The sequence below is a fragment of the Thermobia domestica genome, chromosome 11 (genome assembly GCF_964235325.1).
Source record: "Thermobia domestica chromosome 11, izTheDome1.hap1.1, whole genome shotgun sequence".
NCBI classification, from domain to species: Eukaryota; Metazoa; Arthropoda; class Insecta; order Zygentoma; family Lepismatidae; genus Thermobia; species Thermobia domestica.
Window position 1 is genome coordinate 86,344,075 of NC_137464.1, and position 23,899 is coordinate 86,367,973.

The window sequence follows — 23,899 nt, forward strand, 5'->3', positions numbered from 1 at the left end:
CTGTACATATCTGCGATATATTAAATCTCTCTATAAAAGAAAATCGTTCAGGTTTAACTGAAATTCCGAAAACCAGTAAGTATTGTTATATTTATTTGTATCTTGAATATTTGTGTAGCTATAGCCTAGGTGCTATGTATTATTATCATTGATTTACGCTGGCTGCTCCATGGAGGATACAGTGGACTACCGTAACCTCCTGTTGTTTTAAGGACCCTGGAGTAGAAGTCTGCACGGGCCAGATTTTTTTAGCGCGGGCCCGGCCAGTGAATTTATAAAATGAGGCCCGACCCGAGTCCGAAATATGTTTTATCATTTAGACCCGAGCCCGGCCCGAGCTCGTGCGATGATCAAATGAGCCCGAATTACAGAAAGTTAGTAACTAACGCAAAATTGTATTTTTACTTACAGCAATTAGAAGTTGAATTTTCTAGTTGTGCTTTAAAAGTTCTCTAGAAAGAACGTTGTACAGTACATTTAAATATCGTTGTACAGTATATTTACAAAGTTAGGCCCGAGGAATATGGTTGTATATTTAAAAATTTACAGCCCGAGCTCGGCTCGGCCCGAAGTGATATAGCGGCCCGAGCCCGTGCAGACCTCTACGCTGGAGACAGGAAAGGGGACTCAGCGATAGACCGCTTACCTCCGGTGCGTTGGTGTTCCCGGTTCGATTCCCGGCCAAGTGTTTGTGGTGGACAACATCGTGTATTTCGATTTTTTAAGGAGTATTCACGTTTCCTTCCACATTTTCATTCTACCAATTTTTTCACCATCATTCAGTTGGCTTAATCATTCGCCGCCTCTAGCTTAAACGACATAATCGTTGGACGTAAAACTGAAAGTTTTTTTTTTTTTTTTTCGACATGAAGGCATAACTTAAGCGGAAATATTCATATGCGTAGAAACTTGTACAGTAATGTTAGTATTTCGGATTGCATTCATACATTTAAATTGTACAGTTCTGATAGACTTCCTTTGTAAGCTCAGCTGTTAAGCTTAGTATTTTTAGTATGTACAAACATGTCAATACAAATAGAGTAAAATTAAATAAACATTACGGTAGCGGCGCCACGAAAGAATGGTAATTTCTTTTGTTTAGAGTGTAAGATGAATGGTAATATTTTGGAAAGGACAGAAATCAATGATTAGGAGTAATACTCGATCATAAGTTAACTGTCGTCTTTCGAACACATATTGAAAAGAATATTGTATGTAACAACTCGTATCATATACTATGTTTTACAGAAGTATTATAATAAATATAAGATAAATTAACAATATAGAGGCATCAAAAGTTTCGTTAGAGTGGTTCTTTCTACTAGTGTTCTATACACAAATTACAATTCAAAAAAGCGTTTATGTTAATTATATTAAACTTATTAAATTGTATTATTAAACTTATACATAAAAGTCATATAAAAATACATACTATGTATAAAAGTGCTAGAAAAAAGTTAGTACAATCTACTAGAAGAGAAATTCATGAACAGATTTTATTATACAAATTATGAGTGGATCAACGGAACAATGTGAACAAAAGAACAGAAAAAGATTCTTCTATGGCAAAACACCTACGAAAAAATAGGTTTACTTTTTCTCTTTTTTTTCTTTTGCAGTAAATCGTATACACAATATGGCGGTTATTATATAGGAATTAAGAATGTTCAGGATTCAGGATTTAGATTTCTGGGCTCTCGGCATCTTATGGTCATTTAGCCCGTCACGTTTGAGGGATGACGGCCCTCGGCGAGCATACTATCTAAGAAGGAAGCGGCCTGGGACCTATAAGTTAGGTACCATCCCGATATTTGCCTGTGTGAATGAGGAAAATCTCATTCAGGGTGGCTGGCCTGAAAAAGCGGTTACACTTTTTCGACCGAGTTCCCCCACCGGGAATCGAACCAGGGACCATTCGCACTGAAGGCGAGAGCGTTAGTGACTACGCTACGCGGGGCCACAAGAAAAATGTTATTATGCAGACTATATTAATGGAAGACTAGACATTAAAATATACAGTACATTAAAATATACTAAACGAAAATAGTTTTAATCTTTTTAATGTTTATTTGTTTTTATTTATGCATATTTCTGGGAATTAAAACATCTATGGGTTTTAGCTTGTCACATATGAGGGATGACATCCTTCAGTGTGCACACAGTCCGGGCTAGGAGAAGAAATAAAAGGATCTGGAGCCTGTAACGATCTGGAGCCTGTATATTAGGTACCATCCCGGTATTTGTCTAGTATGAATAAATAAAACCCAGGAAAACCTGAATCAGGGTGGCTAGCTTGAAACAGCTGTTACACCTGTTCAACCTAGCTTTCCAAATACTTTTATAAAGGTAACCAAGAAAGTTCTGTCACTTTTTCACCCACCACCTTCGAACGTCGATATGTCACCTATGATGTACCTGGAAGACCAAAATAGCTCCCATCAGATTCGACGATCTTCTGCCAACGTTCTAGAAGAACATGGATTCCATCGCGGTAGAACTTGGTGAGGCGTGAAGCGAAGAAGATATCAAGTGCATTTTGCATCTCTGCTAGGGGTTTGAACTGGCGCTCTCTAAGGTGATTGTCAAAAAAATGGAACAGTTGATAATCGGACGATCGAATGTCCAGAGAGTATGGCGGATGCAATAATGTTTCCCATCCAAGGAGTAGAATGGTCTCTCGGGTCATCCTAGCTACGTGGGGCTAGCGTTGTCCTGTAACAGGAGGACTCCTTTGTGATTTAGAAGTCCTGGCTCCAGAGTTTTGGGTTTTTCTTGAATACCGCTCAACTGTTGACAGTAAACAGTTGCATTGACATTCTGACCAGGTGGTAGCACTTCTCGATGCACGGTGCCGGGAGCAGTCTACCAAACATACAGGAGAACCTTCTTGTGCAGTGCTGGTTTTGGCTTTTAGGAACAGGTTCATGAGGTGCTAACTAATGATGACGGCGACGTAGAACTTCGTACAGGACCCACTTCTCATCACATGCCAAAACCATGTCCAGAAATGACTCCTTAATTAGACGAAACAGCAAAGAAACACAGATGTCTGCTAGCGTTGCCTTCTGGCCTGGAGTAAAATCGTGTGGGACTCTTCGACCCAACTTGCAGTGCTTCCCAAGTTTATGGTTTCTCCTCTCACACTGAGTTGTAGTTCCATTTCCTCACATGTCTCTCCACTGCTCGTCTCAATTGTTGCTTGGAGACCCTCATTTTGTATATGTGTTGGTCTTCTGGCACGTGGTGCGTCTTCGAGTGTTCCGGCACCGTTTTTAAACTTGTTATACCATCGCTGCACTGTCCGAGTAGTCACGACATCCTCACCAAATGCTTGGCATATCTTCCGCCCCGCTGCAGCGGCGTTTTAGCTCAGTTTGAACTCGTACAGCATACACGCTTTTATGACGCTCTGTGGAGGTCCCGTGTTCACTCTGTCCCTTCGCAAATTCACGATGTAACTGAATTTCCACAATCAGGTAGTATGTTGCATATACCCATACCAACAACTGACCTAGGGCCAATTGAACACAAACTTCCACAAAAGCGACAGAACTTTCCTTGTTACCTTTATAATAAGTATGTCAAACAATGTTTGAGATAAGAATGAATAGAAATAATTAGTTTAGATAGATAAGTATACAAAACTACTACAAACCAACAACACGTCCCAATTTACCATTAAGTTTCAAAGTGGCCGAAGACAGGTATCATGCAGTACGTGATACTACAGTTCGTAAAGCCAAGAAAAGTGGATTTATTATTTCTCTTATTGTGTGTGGACTAAATTTCAGGAGAAGCCAGCTCATCCGTTTACTGGGATTCATACTCTGATCTCCCATAATACCGTCCCAGTAAGGAAGGTTAAACTACGCAACATTATATACCGTCCTAAAAAGTTTCCAATATGTGTGGGCTCAGGTTGACAAACTCAAATCTTGCGAATATTCTGTGACGAAGGTATCTTTCATATTGCCGCTGAGATCTCTATGAATAATCCAGAGGAATTTACTGATTCTTATCCAATAATTGCGTTTTCCATATGACAAAGGTTGCCTTGTGGTATAGAGGAGATTATGTAAGTGACTGCGACATTGAGGATTCACAATTGAGACTGAAATCTTTGGAAGCAGAACTGTATAGTCCGTTTTGAGCTGAACTCATTATGTTCGATCGTTACAGGATATGCTTATCATACCTGAGGATTTAGAAACATTGTGTTGGATGTCCTTATGAAATAAGAATGACAAAGTAGGTTTCGCAGACGTTATGGAAGAAGTGTGCAAGTCACAGGACACACTTTATTCAAAAAATGAAATGCAAATCTCGGTAGCATTCAATTCACTTAATATCACAAACTTTGAAAACCAAGTTTGAAGAGTTCATTAAAGAGTGCGAGAATAAGTTAGAGCTTTGCAAGTACTGCGTAAATATAATACAGGGTTTTCATAAAGTCTGGACGGATTTAATTTGCTTATAATTTTCATAAAAATGCTCATAATGAAATCAAATAAAGTGCAAACGGTAGCGGAAGTATTACATTTTTACTTGGCAACACTGTCAGATAAGCGGCAGCTCTGAACACTTTGAGAGAGGGAGAGGGAGGGCAAGGGTCAGTTTCTTACCAAATTCCATCCATTGTTGTTTTCATTGTTGTTTCAATGTTGACTGTTAAAAGTAAGTTGTAAGCTGTATTGGTGTGTGTGTCTTTAAAAGAAATAAATAAATGAAAAACTCCTCTGAGAAGACTATTTTTTTACCGTATGAAAGATGTCGTCGGTGAAAGAGAAACCGCAATGTGTTCTGTGGTACGCAGAGCTAAAATCACCAATTCTGGTGTGTCGAAAGTTCACCAAAGAGTTCAAAAAGCCGGCACCGACTGAGAGTGCAATCCGAAAGTGGCATGCTAACTTCTTGGAGACAGGAAGCGTCCTGGACCGTCCTCGAAGTGGGAGGCCGCCAACATCGCCTGCAACAGTGAGCAGGGTAAGGGAAAGCATAATCAACAGCCCACAGAAGTCGATTCCTAGACGGTCCATGGAACTCCTAATTCCACAGACAACCGTGTTTAAGATAGCCAAGAAGACGATCAAGGCCAAAGGTTACAAAATCAAGATAGTCCAGGATCTGCATGATGAAGATTTGGACATCCAGTTCAACTTATGTGACGCCATGCTCAAGCAGTTGGAACATGGCGACGTTCTCCTTTCAGCCATCATGTTCTCAGATGAGGCAACCTTCCATGTCTCCGGGAAGGTTAACCGACACAACTGTCGCGTTTGGGGCACGGAAAACTCAAAGGAATTTGAGACACATGAGAGAGATAGCCCTAAAGTGAACGTTTGGTGCCCTGTGTCCTATGATCATCTGATTGGACCGTTCTTTCTTGAAGAGGAGACCGTAAATGGAGATTCGTACCTGGATATGTTGCAGAAATACCTCAGTCCGGAACTGGAGGCACGTGGAATCCAGAACGACATCGTGTTCCAACAGAACGGGGCACCCCCTCACTATGCAATCAAGGTGAGACAGTTCCTTGACGAGAAATTCCCTAACCGATGGATTGGCCGCGGTGGCCCGACCGCTTGGCCGCCAAGATCACCCAACGTTACCCCCTGCGACTTCTGGCTTTGGGGTCATGTGAAAACGGAAGTTTATGCAAAGAAGCCAATTGGTTTGCAGAACTTAAAGGACAAAATCAGGGCGTCTGTGGCTGGCATTTCTGATCAAACACGGCGGAACGCTGTGAGTGGATTCCAGCGCCGCCTACGCGAATGTGTGGACGTAAATGGCGCCCAGTTGGAGGTGTGGCGGTGACTGAACTGAGCTGGTGCAGATTACAGGTAAAAATTTAATCCTTCCGCTACCGTTTGCACTTTATTTGATTTCAATATGAGCATTTTTATGTAAACTATAAGCGAATTAAATCCGTCCAGACTTTATGAAAACCCTGTACTTTTAATCGGTCTAGTGAAAAAACTTAGTATACAAGTATACTAGTTTTGAAAGTGACTGGACCTGTACGTAAAGACTGTGGAGTCACATACTCTTGTATGTTGTGAATTCAATTGTAAAGTGTGTAAGGTATGGGTCCTGGTGTTTGGAAGAGTAAAAAGCTAGAAATAGAAAACAAGTACCTTTAAAGTAAATTCATCCAAGAACCTTTCGAGGTCAAAGGCAGAGAAGGACAGTTTAGTATTATGGCTTCCGATATGAAATTAGAACAAATCATTCAGAAATCACGAAAACTTCACAGGAATTGTAGATTAAACATGTAAAAATAAATATCATATATTGCTCAATGGCAGCTGGTTTACCAGTGTTTTCTATTTCCAGTGTTTTCAGAGAGGTAACTAATTCTAAATTAATGGACCTCCGTGAAGCCGTTTCTCACCATGAACTTGTAGGAAAGAGAAGGGAATGTTTCAATAAAAATGTTGAGAGCCTTGTTTTTTTAATGTAGCAACAAGGAAATTCCTTTAAAATTTCGAAGCCTACGCAACGGTGTAACTTTATCACAAAACATGTGGATAACGGTGTAGAGACACGTCACTAGATATATATACTTCAAAGTGGATCAGAATTACACACACAGCAAAAACAGGAGGTATTCCCAAGATCATAAAGAGACAAATGTGGAAAACGAAATGGAGAATCTATCAAGAACATTCTGTCCCACGATTTTGTTCCAATCAACATGTTATTTGATGTAGATGCTGCAACGAAACCAGTGAAACACTCTTTCAAGAATTGGAAAAGAAACTTTTACCTGATGATTTTCAAATGAAAAAGTCTCCTCATTATAAACTACCATCATTATGGATTATATGTCCCAATTGCAAATAGTCAAGATATCTTCATGAAAAACATTGGAAAAGTGTTCAGAGTTCTGCAAATATCAAAGTCAGTTTGCGCTCTGCAAGAATTACATAATGTATTTGACAGGTACGTATCTTGAACTTTCACTCACAGAACGTAAGAGAATCAGGCTAATGCAAACAAGTGAATAACTTCCATGCACAATAAGTTCTACATCAGTACCTCTACTGTATGAAAAAATATGGTTATGTGCATCAAAGAAGATTAATCTGGAGATGTCAAGGCGTCAAAACATTGCAGATACTTCAATAAACTCAGAAGGTTCAATTATTGACATTAGAATGATTGTTAATGAGGAGTTGATGTCAGCAGAAATATATTAAAACGGCGCAAGAGCTGAACTGCAAGTTGGAGAAAGGTGATCTTCATGTCGTTCCACAGGTAGAGTGTGCAGTTCGGAAAGGTTCCCAGCGAGTCATTGTACTATCGAATGACACAGATATTATTATTCTGTTACTTAGATTTGATGCAGTTTTTGTAAGTTACGGTTTGGAAGAGTTATGAATACGTAGTGGAACAGATGAAAGTGGCACTTCACCGTCCTTCATATTCTGTACCAGAGATTCAACTCGATTTCCAATGTTCTCACCAAAGCCCGTATTCGTACAGATGATGACATTATGAGCAAACTAGGGACAAAGCGTGGAGCTTTAGCTACTCAGCCAGTGAAGTTTCTTAAGCTAAGACCGACGATGAATGTGACTTCAAAGCTGTGTAGCTGTAGATGTAGAGGAAAAATATCTTGTGCGCGTGTGGATAACGAAATGCGATCTGATTGATATTTTCGATCAACTTCAGCACAGTGAGCTCAGGAGGGTCAGTTCTGTTAAGTAACTTTCCGTCAGCGTCATTGTCTGTGCCTGGGCACATTAAAAGAGCAATTTACTTTGTTAAAATATGTGTAAATGTTCTGAATCGTACGTACAGATGGTGATCAAAAAATTAGAAACACCTAAACGAAATTGCAACTTATCAGATTAATATGGTGTCGGGCCACCTTTCGCCTTCAGAACAGCCTTGATGCGACATGGGATGGAGGCATAGAGGTCGTGAATGGTAACAAGTGGAATTTTACACCATTCCTCGTGCAGGGCATCGGCCAGTTCTGTGAGAGAGAATGGAGGTGGAAATCGTCGCCGGAGTCGTGTTTCCAAGACGGACCACAGATGTTCAATTATGTTGAGATCTGGGGATTGGGCGGGCCAGGGAAGGTATTGAACTTCATCCCGATGTTCCTCAAACCACGCTGCAACAACGCCAGCTGTTTGAATGGGTGCATTATCATCCTGGAAGATGGCGTCATTGTCCGGGAACAACACCCGGACCATAGGATGCAAGTGGTCTCCTAAAATTGCGACATAATCGTTGGCAGTGATTCGTCCGCTAAGTGTGACCACAGGACCCAATGAAAACTATGATATTGCGGCCCACAACATCACCGAGCCGCCGCCATGTTTCACAGCTGGGCGGAGACACTGCAGATCATAAGCTTCTTTGGGCGTTCTCCACACATAAACACGGCCCGTGGTTGGGAATAGGGTGAAGGATGACTCATCCGACCATATCACACGTTTCCAATCCTCAACGGTCCAAGTTGCATGGTCGCGGCACCATTTGCGGCGTGCGAAAGCGTTATGGTCCCTGATGAGCGGTTTGACCCGTGCAACACGACCCCGTAAGTTCATGTCATGTAATTCGCGGCGGACTGTGATTGTCGAAACAGGGTGGGGGAGGTGCTGATTGAGTTCCTCCGTCACTTGCTCCGCAGTGGCACGACGGTTCTGCGTGACAATGCGCTTTAATACCCGACGTGGCCTGTCACTCATGATTTTCTTCCGCCCACTGTTCCGCTTCCCCGATGTTGTTTTCCCGTGTGTTGTGTAGGTTGTCATCACCTTCGACACTGTCCCACGCGACACACCTAACACGGTAGCCACTACAGCAAACATTCACTCCACATAACCGCACACATTAAACATTAAAATTATGAAATGTTTAATTCATCAATCCAGTGAACTTATACAAACATAGAACTGCAGAATCTGCGCTACGAAAAGATGCTCCTGTCTATACGCTCTCTTAAAAATTTCAATATTCTGCAAATGTAATGCGAGTGACTGCAAAAGATGCAATTACAAATAACGTAATTAATCTAGGTTCCATGATAACAAAAATTCGTGGTCCACATAATTTCACTTTTAATTTGAGAGTTTGGATCATTATTGAATTAATAGGTTGGAACAGCCTCAAGGTTAATGATGGAGGTCTCATTTCTGTTGCTAGAAGATCTGGTTTCCATCCCAAACCATGTGAATTTGTGATGGATAGTATAGTTTTCATGCGTTTTACTCTATAACTTTTCTGTTTCCTCCCACATTCTCATTCCAGTAATTCCTTCACTATTCTTTTACTTTCATTAATTATCCGTTTTCTTTAGTCAACACAATATAATCATGGCATATTAAAGATTACATTTTGTTTTCATCATCATCGCTTATCAGAAGCAGCGGCTGATATAATAGATATTCATTCTAATTCTCTATTGATATCTTTAATGTACCTCGTGACATATTTTAAACGAAAATTGTATTCAAAGGTTTTGAGACAAGGGCTCCTCTCTTTTAGATGTTTATAAAGTATTTTCAAAGAAATAAAAAATATTCGTTATAACCCGTTTATATAATAGTAGACATTTAATATGTTCATATTAAGAAATTACGTTTTGAAAACAGAAACTAAAACTATCCCTTGCTGGAATAGGTCATGAAGTGTTATGACAGCTCAGAACATTCCCTAAGAGCACACTTGACAAGCCCCACGTAGGCTGAGATCGATATAGGGGATCTTTCTTTAACGGTTTGCGTCAATGCGACGCAAAATTTGGGATGTAGTTTGCGATAATCGGCATAGCAGTTATAGTGACATCTTGTACTTCCTTGCGTTACTTTGCTGTACGCAGTACGGAATAACTCCGATAGTTGGGAATTGGTAATTTGAAAAATAAAGTTGGGAAATGTACAGACCCAATGTCATTTAAAGGGTATATTGACTACCCAACATTTTGCTGTCAACTATACAACAGTTTCCACCTTTCACTGTCAATGACAATGATACATCTTACCCGTTAGGCTATGTGATCTGTGATCTTACTGAGTGTTAGGTTGGCAATTGAGTTTGTTGGCAAATCGTCGGCAAAGCAGTCAGTTACAACGTAGGTCTAATGGGGCGTTTACACTTAGTCGATTTAGTCGCACGACTAAATCGACTCGCTGCATTTGCCACTAAATCGAAGCAACTAGGCCGAATCAGATTGATGGATGTGTTCAATTATTTCAACCACAGAAAATAGAACGTCTTTTAATTCAGTTGCCAGTCGATTAGTCGCCTTCGATCAACAAGCGATTAAGTTGAAGTCCCGTTTACACGGTCGTTTAAGTTGAAAGTGACGTCAATTCAACTGAATCGAACGCAAATCGACTAAGTGTAAACGCCCCATAACGTTGATAGTTGGCTAGTCATTGATTGTTTCCCACTGTTGAGCCTCTCGCATGTCCTTCTAGTGGAGTGGTACATCGGTTTCCAACATTGTTACTTCTGAAATGTTTGAATACGGAAGCAAAGACAGGTTTAAATCAAACACAAATTTATCTTCAGTATATATATATATATATATATATATATATATATATATATATATATATATATATATATATATATATATATATATATAAGATTTATTTTTTACTCTTTTCAAATATTTGTGTACGTTATATATTGTGTTTGCTATCTCTTAAGAACAATGTTATCTAATCAACGCTTGAAACAGTTTGCTCTTGAGTTAGTGTCATTGGCCGATATTTCGTGGTAAGTAGCGGACTATATTACCTCTGCGTAGTATGAATCATACGTAGATCTAAAATACCTCACTCACATCTTATGAAATTAAACAGATTTCATCATATGCTGAAATTCTTGTGCAATAGATAATTGTGAAGAACCAAAAGTTGGTCGCCTTTTTTTTTTTTTATTATTTAGAATGGCAATTGTTACTACAATCACGGAGACACTAGCCCATCTAGCTACCTGGCCAACACGATAAGAATGAAAGTGCTTATATTTAGGAAAAATATTTTGATTGAAAATTTTATCTTAAATGCTAATGCTAGATAGATCCTAGTTGCTTTCAGCAAAAACTGCATCAAATTCTCCGACGGAATCATAAAAAAAAAAAAAAAAAAAGTGGAGATGCTTTGACTATCAGAAATTCTGATGCTACCAGTTTCTTTATCCTTTTTTCTTATTTTGCACAACCTTTTTTTAAAATTTAATGATAGAACAAGATAATATATTCCAAAATGATATATTTGTATTAATTTTGTACTTAAACATTTTTTTTTGGGGGGGGGGGGGGTCATCCGAAAACTTTCTCGGGATCTTTCCTTTATCACGAGTATTTGCTTACATTCGGGTGTCTTCCCGTTTGGCCTACAGACCTTCAAAACAGGTATTCCCGTTTTGCCTACGCTTGCTCGACGAGGGATATTTAGTGTTTGAGGGAATTTTGAGTGTTTGAGGTGAGAATGCAATATAAAGATAATGAAAATACTGTACAAATACAGTACAGATAATGAAAATACAGCGTGATTCAAAATGATGTGAACGATTACAACTCCTTAATAACTTTTTTATTAATCATCCAAATAGCTTCAAATCTTATAGTTAAATGCTAAAACTCCAAGTTTTTGTGACAAAAAAAAAAAAAAAAATGAAAATAGTACATCACAAATGTTCTATGTGGGCCCCCTTTGTTACCCTGCATACATCTATTCGGTATTCCAATTCTGCCCAGACCTGTTTCAACATGTTTGCATCAACAGTTTGCACTCCAGCAGTAATGCGTTCTTACAGTTCATTCACATCTTGGGGTAGAGGGGGTTTGTAGATAATGTCTTTTAGATGTCCCCTCAGGAAAAAATCGCAGGGGGTTAAGTCCGGTGATCTTGGTGGCCAACGGAGAAGCTGATGATCATTTTTACCTGACCGCCCAATCCAGCGGTGTGGCAGTCTGTTGTTGAGGAAATTTCTGACATTGTGATGAAAGTGACATGGAACTCCATCCAATTGATAGATGAAGTTTGCACTGTCATGTTCGAGCTGTGGCATAAGCCACGTACGAGTAGTAAGCATTTGTAGAAATGTTTGTCCAGTCACAGTCCCTTCGTCAAAGAAGTATGGACCATAAACTTTTGAAGATGAAATTGCACAAAACACATTCGTCTTCGGTGAATCACGCACAATTTCACAGATTTGGTGAGGCTTTTCAGTTCCCCAAATGCGAACATTTTGTTTATTCACTCTTCCTGTCACACGGAACGTAGCCTCATCACTGAAACAAAGTTTGCCTAAAAAATCATCATCAACACTGCACAGCTCTTGAAATGACTCACAAAAAGCCTTACGACACGTGTGATCATTAGGTGTTAAGTGTTGTAACAACTGCACTCGATACGAATACATCTTTAAATGTTTACGCACTACACGCCAAACAGTTGTTTGAGGCATTTGAAGGTCTTTGCTAGCTCTCCTTGTTGACTTTTGTGGGCTGCGTTGAAAACTGGTTCGAACCTTTTCGACATCTGCCTCACAAGTGGACGGCCTACCGGGCGATTTTTCTTTACAAATGCATCCCGTTCTGTTGAATGTCATACCACTTACGTATGGAGTTCTTTGATGGTGGATCCTTATGAAATTTTGTGCGGAACTCGCGTTGAACACTAACAACAGACCGACAAACGTGAAACTGTAAAACGCAAAATGCTCTCTCTGCACCATAGGCAGCCATCTTGGAACTAATCACTCTGTCACCTAGCGGATACATTTTAAACTACTACGCTCGTTCCAAACAAAACTTGAGGATAATATTGAAAGTGTTTCCATAGAGATTTCATTGTTGATAGAGTATTATCACTTATAGAACGTTTCCTTATCATTCACATCATTTTGTATCAAGCTGTATTAATATTCCGACTAAATGCAGTCATGCCATTTTCAATGAAATTAAATCTATGGAGGGAATTATAAATTAAACCAATTAAGTTGAATTTTATAGAAAAGAAAATTCCAGATTTAATACTATAGTAATCCTTTTATCGCCTAAATTTCTCATACTATTTTATATGCTGTAGTAAGTTTGGCTTCTTTATAGCGAGATTTCTATGCTTACATTTTTCAACTTTTTTAAAATTTAAAGGTTGTGATTAAGGTAAATTGAGTGTGACACTATAACAATTTTAAATGTTATTCAGCAACGTTCAAATCCCGTCGTTGTCAACTATCAACATATTCAGTTTAAACGTTATGCCTTGACTTAAGGCTTAACCTGGCCCATCAATCCTATAAAACTAATTCTTTCATTATGAGATTTTTTTAATAAAAATAGTAATTTAGCTTAAAAAAGTTTACAGAAATTCAGATTTGGAAGATAATTAGCTCCCATTCGAGCTATTCCGTCCTTTACTCCAGAGCCGTGTTAAATATAATCAAAGCAAAACAGCTTCTATATCTCTTCATTGAGAGAAACTCTTACTCAGTTTATTCAAACAGGAAGAACGAGGGAGAGAACTGACTCCGTTCACTTCACTTCTCCTACCTTTGGTTCGATATTCGTCCACTACTCTGGACATGAGTTAAGCATTCAAAATTGAATTTAATAGCCAGCATTCAAGTTATCCTGAACCTTTTCTCCGGGCCTCAATTTTATTCTACTTGCAATATTACAAGTATTTCTGTATTTAGGTATTGCTAGAAGGTCCTTAGGCAAAACGGAAATAGGCCAAACGGGAACGAACCATCTCGGAAAATTGATGGAACATAGTGGTTCAGATCATCGTTGCAAATCTGTCTTCAGCATTGGGGGCAGGGAGAGGTAAGACCGTTCCCATATTTCTTCTTCTTTTTTTTTAAGCGATGTTCAAAATAATTATGAAGTTGAAAACCAATACTGTGGAGGATAACGGAAACAGAGTTGTCTTCAACATTGGGAGGCGGTTAGATTTGAGGATTATTCTGAGAGGGGAGGGGGTAGATGAGACTCATATTACGGTAGACGGATATGATTTCTGGGGTGAACCTCTTTGTATTATATATCAGGTTGTGTAGATGAAGCCGAGCGGAATTATATACAGATTGATGTGATCTAAATGCGCCAGGACACATCTAAATGCAAGCTGATAAGTAACACTTCCGAAGTGTAACACTCCGATTTTGATAAAATTTGGCAGGTTGATACTACAAATATAACAAACGAACACGTGCTTTTTTATTTTCTGTGGCAAAACGGTTTTAGGGGGCAAAAGCCCCACCCAAAATATTGAAAGCTGGCGCCCGAAACGCAAGAAGAAATGGACTGAAGTGAATGAAATTGTACACAGATATTGTAGACCTAAAATGAGGGAATATGGGTTTCGTATTTTTCTGAAAAAAAAAAAAAAAAACGGTTGGGTGGGGCACGAACCCCTCTAAACCTTTGATCATGAAATATCAAAACTGCTTATAACAGTATATCAGAAGTGCCTAAAGGACATGAAGAATTCGAACAAAACTTTGTGTAGGGACAATAAGCAAAAAATAAACGAATACGTTTTTTTCATATATTTTTTGGGGAAGACGATTTAAGGGTGAAAAGCCCCAGTCCAAAATTTTGGAATTTGACGCCCGAAAGGCAAGAAGAAGTGGACCAAAGTGAATGAAGTGTGCACAAATATTGTAGACGTAAGATGAGGAAATACGTGTTTCGTATTTTCTTCAAAGGGAATAAACTGTTGAGTGGACTGAGGCGTTGAGTGGCAAAAAGAGTGTACCGAAGCGAATGAATTTGTATGTAGATATTAGATATGTAAAATAAGACCTTTCGTGTTTGACAAATGTCTCCATCCGATTTATTCAAATTTGGCAAATCAACAACAAGCACAAGCAGTATAGCATATTCTATAGTATTTCAGGAGGCACCTTTAACCCTTACAATGTTTTTCCTCATAAACGAGTTGATGTGCCAAATTTGAAGCAAAACGGATAGGAACACTTAGGAAACACGAAAAGCCTTGCTTTACATATACAATTTCTACACACAATTTCATTTGCTTCGTTCCACTCCTTCCTGAGCTATTACGATAATATTTATTTATTTTTTTTTCTGTTTTTCCGTACAAATTAAAACTCATTTCATTTATTGTTTTACAAATTGTCCCTATACGAAGTTTCGTTGCAATTCTCCATATTCTTTAGGAACTTCTGACGTATGCTTATTTGCACTTTTGATATTTCGTAATCAACGGTTTAGAAGGTCCGTGCCTCACTCAACAGTTAGGAAATATGAAACCCAATTATGACATTTTATCTGTGCAAAACCGTTTTTCCGCAGAAAATAAAAAAAATACCGTATTCGTTTATTTTTTGCGTATTGTTCATGAACAAAGTTTCATTGCAATTCTTCATGTCCTTTACACATATCTGACATACTGTTACAAGCATTTTGATATTTCGTGATCAAAGGTTTTTAGGGGGCCGTGCCCTAGCTAACCTGTTTTTCCAAGAAAACATGAAACACCTATTCCTTCATTTTACGTCTACAATATCTGTGCACAATTTCATTCATTTCAGTCCATTTCTTCTTGCGTTTTGGGCGCCAGCTTTCAAAATTTCATCTGTAGTATCTACCTGCCAAATTTTATCAAAATCGGAGTGTTACATTTCGGAAGTGTTACTTGTGAGAAAAACCCGTTCTCTGGTCAGCGGTATATTGTATATACAAATATACGGAATCCTTTTGCTTACTACAGAGAACAGTACCGAGCATACGCTATCCGTATGCTACATACGCACTGCCCTTAGAAGCTACATCATGCCGTTGCAGGATGTCTGATATCTAACAGTCTTCCTTAGACTGACAGTCTAACAGTCTTCAGTTATATATTATATACGTCCATTTGAATATGAGATCCTGACCGCCTATATTGTTTCATACGGAAAGTACGTACAGATGGAACAATTATACAGAAAGTATTATAAAACATGCGTTTTCAGTTATACGTTTGCTCTACGTTAAATCCAAAAACTACAGATTTACAAATGTAACATACGATTTTACGTACGCCATTTTTTTCTCAGTACAAGGGAAATGAATTTCATCTTACTTTCCTTTGTGGCAGTCGAACACAAATCATCACACTTATCCCCCCCCCAAAAAAAAAAAACACTTCAAATAGGATTATTGGAGGGACAGTTCCCCCAGCTCCAAGATTGGAGGAGACATGTCCCCCTCATCCCTCCAGGATTTGCGCCAGAGTTTCAGATCATTCATTAAGCCGCAGATTTTGTCCTTAGCAGCTGACCAGCTGAGCTAGGATCTAAATAGCAATTGAAGTCAAATTGAATGCTTATTATCAGGGGCGGACTGGCCCACCCTGCTACCCTGCAAATGCAGGGTGGGCCCCCCAAATAGGTGGGCCCCCTCCACCAATTTTAAAAAGATGTGCTCAATTAAACCTACCAGCATCAAAAATATGGCAGGGTAACTCCCGCAAACTTGTGTTTTGCATGAGAAAGACGTAAAGTTAAACTTTCATGAATAGACCTTATTCTCCTTTACGTTTATCGACTTGAAAAGGTTCCGTCTATGAGACAATCAGGCCCTAAAACGTTGCGGGGTTTGTGATACAGCAGCTGTTAAAATCGAGCACGTTAACTACTACTTTTTTTAATATAAGAAACACAGTAGATTTCAGGCTGTTATTGGATTTGGATACCATTGCCTACTCCGGTCCTTTTACAAGCCGGCGAGTGGCGATGTTTTAAAGAAACAATAGTTTCGTAGATATTGTTATTGTGGAAAGTGGAGGTGGAGCCGGAACGCTTTTGAACTGTTTTATAAATTATAATGTATACACCACGTCTTTGGATAATTTCAGTCAATTGTAGCTTATCTTTTATGGCTATTTTTACTTGAAATTACACAACTTTAACAGGCGAACACGAAATTAACTGAACTATTTGCTGCCGTGTAGTGCTTTCAAACGGGTCAGATCAGGATTTCATGGGTCAGGGGTCGAGTCAATCCTGCTTGAGACACGGGTCGAGTCAGGGCTGCTCTAGGCACGGGTCGGCTCGGGTCAATTTTCTTATGCGCCGTTTCGGCTAAATCCTTCTCGGGTCGGATCGAGTTGAACGTCGACCCGACCCGACTCATGACAAAAATAGGTTTTAGCCGAAACGACGCATAAAGAAAGTTGACCCGAGCCGACCCGTGGCTAGAGCAGCCCTGACCCGGTGACCCAAGGAGGTTCGACTCGAGCCCTGACCCGATGAAGCCTGACCTGACCCGTTTGAGAGCGCTACCTGCCGGCACTGGGCTCAGTAAGCGTTGGTGTAACTTCTAAAAGTACTGAACACTTATGCTGTCAGTCAAATCAGTGTGTATATCGTGTAAATGTTAACTTCCCTTTAGTTATTTAAAGTTAATTTAAAATAAAAGTGTAGTAAAATGTAAAAATTATTTGTGATGTGCAAAGTAGGTGTTCATATGAAAAGAGAAGTTGAGGCCAGCCAAGGAATGGGCGGACTACACTAGACAATAGACGATATCTAATCTTTCTGCGACATGAAGATATGATATTATGACTTACTTATGTCAAGGAAAATCTTGCGTTTCGAAATCTATCGCAAATTTACCTCCAATCGCATTCTTTGTGTTGCATTGAGGCCACAAAGTTACAGCTTTTTCAAGTTTCCAACACTGACGCCATGCATGTCTGTTGTCTCACCTGACACGCTTGAAAGGGAAGGGGGGCAAGTTGTCTGCTAAGAGCGGGGCGTACTTCCTCGAGATTATACAGCAGTATTTAGACGAGTTTGTGTATGTGGGTTACAACATTTTCTTCTAGCCAAAAAGACAGGTACAGAGAGAGGTTGAGGCACATTCGCGAGCAGACTCCCGACTGAAGTAAGTGGTATTTTTTACGTATCAAGGAGGAGAGGAGCTATGGCAAAATACGGATCTTCGTTAAGTAGGGTGGTTGCAGGTTTGGTTACTTAAAAAAAAGTTTCAGATATGTTATTTTTACATGAAAACGCAATAAAAATTGCCTCAAAATTAATTAACGTTTCCCAAATGTCTATATCTCCTCTCTACTTTTTTTTTTTATCTGATGGCATTTTTTGAAACACCAGTCTTTATTTTGGGATTTCCAGCAGACGTGGGTAAAATCATGTCAAAATTACACATATATATATATTTTGGGTTTTCTAAAACATGACATTCATTTGTTTAAATAAATGGTTTAAATTCATTACATAAAAAAACAATAGCACTATATAAATAACTGAAAGCACCAATTCCGGTATTGTGTCTGTTTACAATAAAAAATGATAATGCCAATTACACACTGTATGAGTTACTATTAAAATGTTCCTACTTCAGATTTTTTGTAATCAATGTTTTGCTTTTGTATGAATATATGGGATACTATTTATGGGTTCGAAGATGGACTTTTATATGTAATACATATGAAGAATGCCAAGTACATTTTTACATTTTTATACAGTGGGCCCTCATTTCAGTTTAGCAGGGTGGGCCCTATGGTTGCCAGTCCGCCCCTGCTTATTATTACTGTGAAGCCTACCAAATTGACATTATAAGTTGTTCTAGTAGAATGAGGAAATAAGTAATGATAGAAACAGCTAGTAAGTTCTTTGTCTTCATTAATTACAATCTTACTTACCCTTATATAACTTTACATACCATTATATAGTGTTTTTTTTTTAAAAGATTGTTTTACGAATGATGAATATTTTACTAATAATTCTTTATTATGACATGACTCACCAGTCAATTAAAAATGAAGAGCTAGAGTTGATTCCACATACGTATAAGATTATAGAATAGAATTCGTCTAAGCTCCTAGAAGTAAATTCTTCCAATAACTAACGTAATTTAGCCTGAAAGTTAATGTGACGCTTTTTATTTTTTATTCAGATTCAGCTGTATATGGTACAAATATTTATTCTTTAATTTACTTTTATTTTCAGAAAATGAAAGATGTCCGATTCTTCCCAGTACATCTTTTAATCATAATATCTTTGGTGGAAGTTGGAGTGCAACCGGCCAGGATCTTGGGTCTTTTCCCAACTCCATTCAGCAGTCACAACACGATATTTCAAACTTTAATGAAAGGTTTAGCAGCAAATGGACATGATGTGGTGGTTGTCAGTTCAAAATCTCAGGAAAGACCAATACCAAATTATACAGACATTAGCTTAGAATTTATGCTTCCGTATGTAAAAGATAATGTAATAAAATTTTTGATGAGTGAACACTCCTCCTTAGAAGAGCTGCACATGATGAGGCATTTTGGAAATGTATTCTGTGAAATGGAATTGTCTTCACCACAGATACAAGATCTTATACATTCTCAGGAGAAATTTGATCTTATAATTATTGAAGTTTTTTATTCAGACTGTTTCGTTGCTTTTGCTCATAAATTTGGAGCTCCTTTTATCACTGTAAGTTCTTTTATTGCTCCTCCGTGGGTTAGTGACCAAGTGGGAAATCCTGAGACATTATCTTTATTTCCAAATTATCTCCTGCCCTTCTCAGATAGAATGAATTTCTTCGAGCGAACTTATAACTTCTTGTTTGGATTATGGACCCACTTAGGAAGACACTTCTACCACTTACCGAATCAAACAGAGATTGCAAGAAAATATTTTGGTTCGTCTTTACCACCGTTAGGGGAATTGGAGAGAAATGCAAGTCTTGTGTTTGTGAATAGTGATTTTACCTTGGATTTTCCACGGCCATATGTTCCTGCCGTTGTTGAAATTGGAGGAATACATTGCAGATCTGGTAAACCACTACCGAAGGTAAGGACAATTCTTTATTGGATCAAAAGATCCAATATATTTCAGGCAAATTTTTACTTGTAGGCTTTTATATCTGAAGAACTACATTAGCCAAACCCAAACTATTACTTAATTCAGTATGATTTGCTTATTCCGTAAATATTTGCTTATTCCATATATATATATATATATATATATATATATATATATATATATATATATATATATATATATATATATATATATATATATATATATACGAAAACACGATTTAGGAAGCATTCAAAACTTTTGTGGCCCTGATCCAAAAATGCGTCAAAAGAACCAATATATTTCAACCAAAAATTTTCTTGTACGCCTTATATCTGGAGAACTACATACAGTGTAGCGAAGCCCAAATTATTACTTAACTCACGTCAGTATAATGTGCTTATTCCGTAAAAAAATACGAAAACTCGTTCAAAAATTGTGTGGCCCCTGATACAAAAACTAATTACTAGCACAGATCGCAATTGTTTGATGCATTCTTTGATTCATTCCTAAAGTTCTTGGTTTAAATCGCAATCTTTTGATCCAGTTTTTTAATCATTCCTAAAATTCTTGCTTTTAATAATAGCAAGGTGAGATCACAAAACTCCAAGTCATGAAACCAGATAAAGAACTCATTAACGAAACTATCAAAATTGCTTTAAATTATATTGCATATCTTCTGGTATTCAAAAGGATTGTGTGTATTGCAATAATTTTCTCTTTACTCTAAAAGTATCAGAAAAATATATTATTTTATAATGAGAAAATAATTAGTAGCTGCTTGAAAGTAAAAATCATTTGATTTCACATACTTTTCTAAGCTGTCCTTTAGTTTGCCTTCAAAACGAAATATCTTAAAATACTTTCAGCTCAGAAAAAATAAATAAATAAATAAATAAACGCCAAAGAAAGACAAATCTAGACTGTAAGAAAATCTAAACTTGGCAGATGTTAAGTGACAAACCTCTCAAAATAAAAATAAAACGTTTAGATAACTAGAAAAGAGATACAGGAATCTTGCAGTTGCCGGTTTTCTTCTCAGTAAATCTCAGTTGCCGATAAAACACATGCATTACTACTATTAACTGTATAAGTCTGTGGAATGTAGATGTTTATGGTGAGCACCTTCGTGGTAAAATAATGTCAAAGTTATCTTGTGTTTCCCTACTGTTGAGATTATTATGATCTTAAGTATATATTTAAGGGTTTATTTCTTAAGGCTAGAATATCACGCAAATCGAAGAATGTACACATTCATTTTCCTTAAATAAAAGGTAGATTAATTTCTATCATTTACCAGCAGATTTTGGCCTATTAGATCGGGCAAAGTATTGATATCATAAGTGTTATGAAGATAAATGACGCAACTACATATGCTAGATTGCAGCCAACTAAATATGAAATGAAATCTTTGATATTAACGTTCCATGATCATGCCTGTTAGGCTAAGGGAGACGATGATCAATGCAAATGAATGATGATGGAAGAATTGGTGGAATGAGAATATGAGAGGAAGCGGGAGTACCACGGACACGATATTGTCCATCACAAACCGTGGGATCGAACCGACTTGACCGGGGATCGAACCAGGAACCTCACACACCAGAGTTAAGCGCTCTACCACTGAGTCACCGTGCGTCAGTATCTTAAATACGGATGTTTCAACACGTATTTACGCTTGACACTACACTCTTAGAACAAAATGAAAATGAAATGAAATCTTTAGTTTTACGTCCCACGCTTATGCCGGTTAGACTAAAGGAGACGGTGATGATGAGAAATGAATAAAATGGTGGAATGAAGAAAGTGGGAGGAAACGGAAGAACCCCGAGAAAACCCACGAGCATGGTGTTTGTCCACCACAAAGTCCACACGGCGCGAGCTGGGATCGAACCAGGGACCCCAAGCACCGGAGCTGGGATCGAACCGCGCCCCCCTGCTCTTAGGACGCTGTACTCCAGTTTTGGTGTGGTGGTCGCACCATAAAAACAGATTATCCAAGAATTTCCTATAAATTCTAGGTTGTTTTCAATGTTCAAGCTTTTTTTCTTTCTTTAAAAAAATATTCTGTCATGTTTTGCCTCTGATTTATATCATAAGTTCATAACTGTGATTCAATTATCTAATATGGGGGCGCGGTGGTGGCTCTGTGGTAGAGCGTTTACCTCCGGTGCTTGGGGTCCGTGGTTCGATCCCAGCTCACGCCGTGTGGGCTTTGTGGTGGACAAATACCGTGCTCGTGGGTTTTCTCGGGGTTTTCCCGTTTCCTCCCACTTTCTTCATTTCACTCATATCTCATCACCACCGTCTCCTTTAGCCTAACCGGCATAACCGTGGGACGTAAAACTTAAAGATTTCATTATTTTTTTCAATTATCTAATATTTTCCAACTCTGTTTCTTCCATTGCTCATTTATTTTCTGAGTTAATACAGTGATAATATTCACAATGTTACTTTTTTTTATTATCAAATTACGACTATTTTTTTCTCTATTCTCAACAATATTTTAACATATTATATTCTAGTAATTTCTTAAATAAGTGTTTCACAAAATGTTTGTTAATATTCGTGCTGAAAGTTAAAAAAAAACAATATTTAAGTTTTGGAATATTTGTGTTAGGAGAGCATGTTACGCTGATCAATTAGATCTACAATTATTATTGTTGTTTGCGATGAGTTAATTTGACGGGCTCCTGTATTCTTTCTTTTCCTCCCTTAAAAAGGATCTGAAGGACTTTGCTGACAGTGCTTCCAATGGATTTGTATATTTTAGCTTAGGATCAATTTTACGAAGTGATGAAATGCCAGGCAACAAATTTAGTATTTTCTTACAAGCATTTTCTGATCTTCCTCTAAGCGTGTTATGGAAATTTGAAAGAAACATAAGCATAATACCCAGTAACATAGTGGTTAGAAAGTGGCTTCCACAACAGGACTTATTAGGTAAGTACTGTACCAGTGAATAATTTTGCATTTTGCAGTCAATAAATTTTTACAGTTATTGGGTCAAATTTATCTTGAATTTTATTGAGAATATATATTTATGAAGTACTAGTAATCCTAATATGTTCAAATAACCGAAATAACTATTACATATGCATCTTTAAAATTTACTTAATGAAAACCTAAAACGACAAAGCAAGCATATGTTAAACATATACAAGTTTTGATAAAGTCCGTGGGTTGGCTCCATGACCTAGCTCCCTTTGGTGGGAGATAATGTATTGAAGAACCTTCCATACTGTGAGAGTTGATTTTATATGATGGTCTGTGCGCCTGCCGATTGGACCGGGTTCAAGTTCCGGTCATTGTTCGAAGCCATTATTATTATTATTATTATTATTATTATTATTATTATTATTATTATTATTATTATTATTATTATTATTATTATTATTATTATTATTATTATTATTAATAATAATAATAATAATAATAATAATAATAATAATAATAATAATAATAATAATAATTGTGATTCATTTTCTCAGTGTTGCACAAGAAAGCAAAAACGAAAACTCAAACTCAAGAGAGCGCATAAACTAAACCTCTAAGTCAAAAGGACGCGAAAACAAATACTCAAAGTCAAAAGGATACAAAAACAAACGCTCAAACTGAAAAGGACGCAAAAGCAAAAGCTCGAATTCAAAAGAACTCAAGACCAAAATATTTCAACTCAAAAGAACGCAAAAACAAAAAATGGAACTCAAAAAGGACATGAAAACAAAACCTCAAAGTCAATAGGACGCAAAAACAAAAACTCGAACTCAAAGGAACGCCAAAACAAAAACTCGAACTCAAAAGGAAGGCAAAACAAAAACTCGAACTCAAAAAGACACAAAAACAAAGCTCGAACTTAAAAGGATGGAAGAAGAAAAGAAGTCAAACTCAAAAGAAAGCAAAAACAAAAACTCGAACTCAAAAAGATGCAAAAACAAAAACTCGAACTCAAAAAGACATAAAAATAAAAACTCAAACTCAAAAGGACGTAAAAACAAAAAAAACAACTCAAAAGTACGCAAAAATAAAAATTCTAACTTAAAAGGACGCAAAAACCAAAACTCGAACTCAAACTTACGCAGAAACAAAGACCCAAACT

At 37.8% G+C, this 23,899-nt stretch overlaps 1 protein-coding gene across 1 annotated transcript in view; it reads left to right on the forward strand.

Annotated features, from left to right (window-relative positions):
- LOC145664253 (UDP-glucosyltransferase 2-like) overlaps positions 1 to 23,899 on the forward strand; it is a 35,110-nt gene continuing 11,211 nt past the window's right edge. Inside the window, exons 1-3 of the mRNA XM_081730758.1 lie at positions 1 to 75; positions 18,958 to 19,791; positions 22,524 to 22,743. Of these exons, the coding sequence (XP_081586884.1) occupies positions 18,961 to 19,791; positions 22,524 to 22,743 (1,051 nt within the window). The 5' untranslated portion in view covers positions 1 to 75; positions 18,958 to 18,960. The remainder of the gene's footprint in view (positions 76 to 18,957; positions 19,792 to 22,523; positions 22,744 to 23,899) is intronic.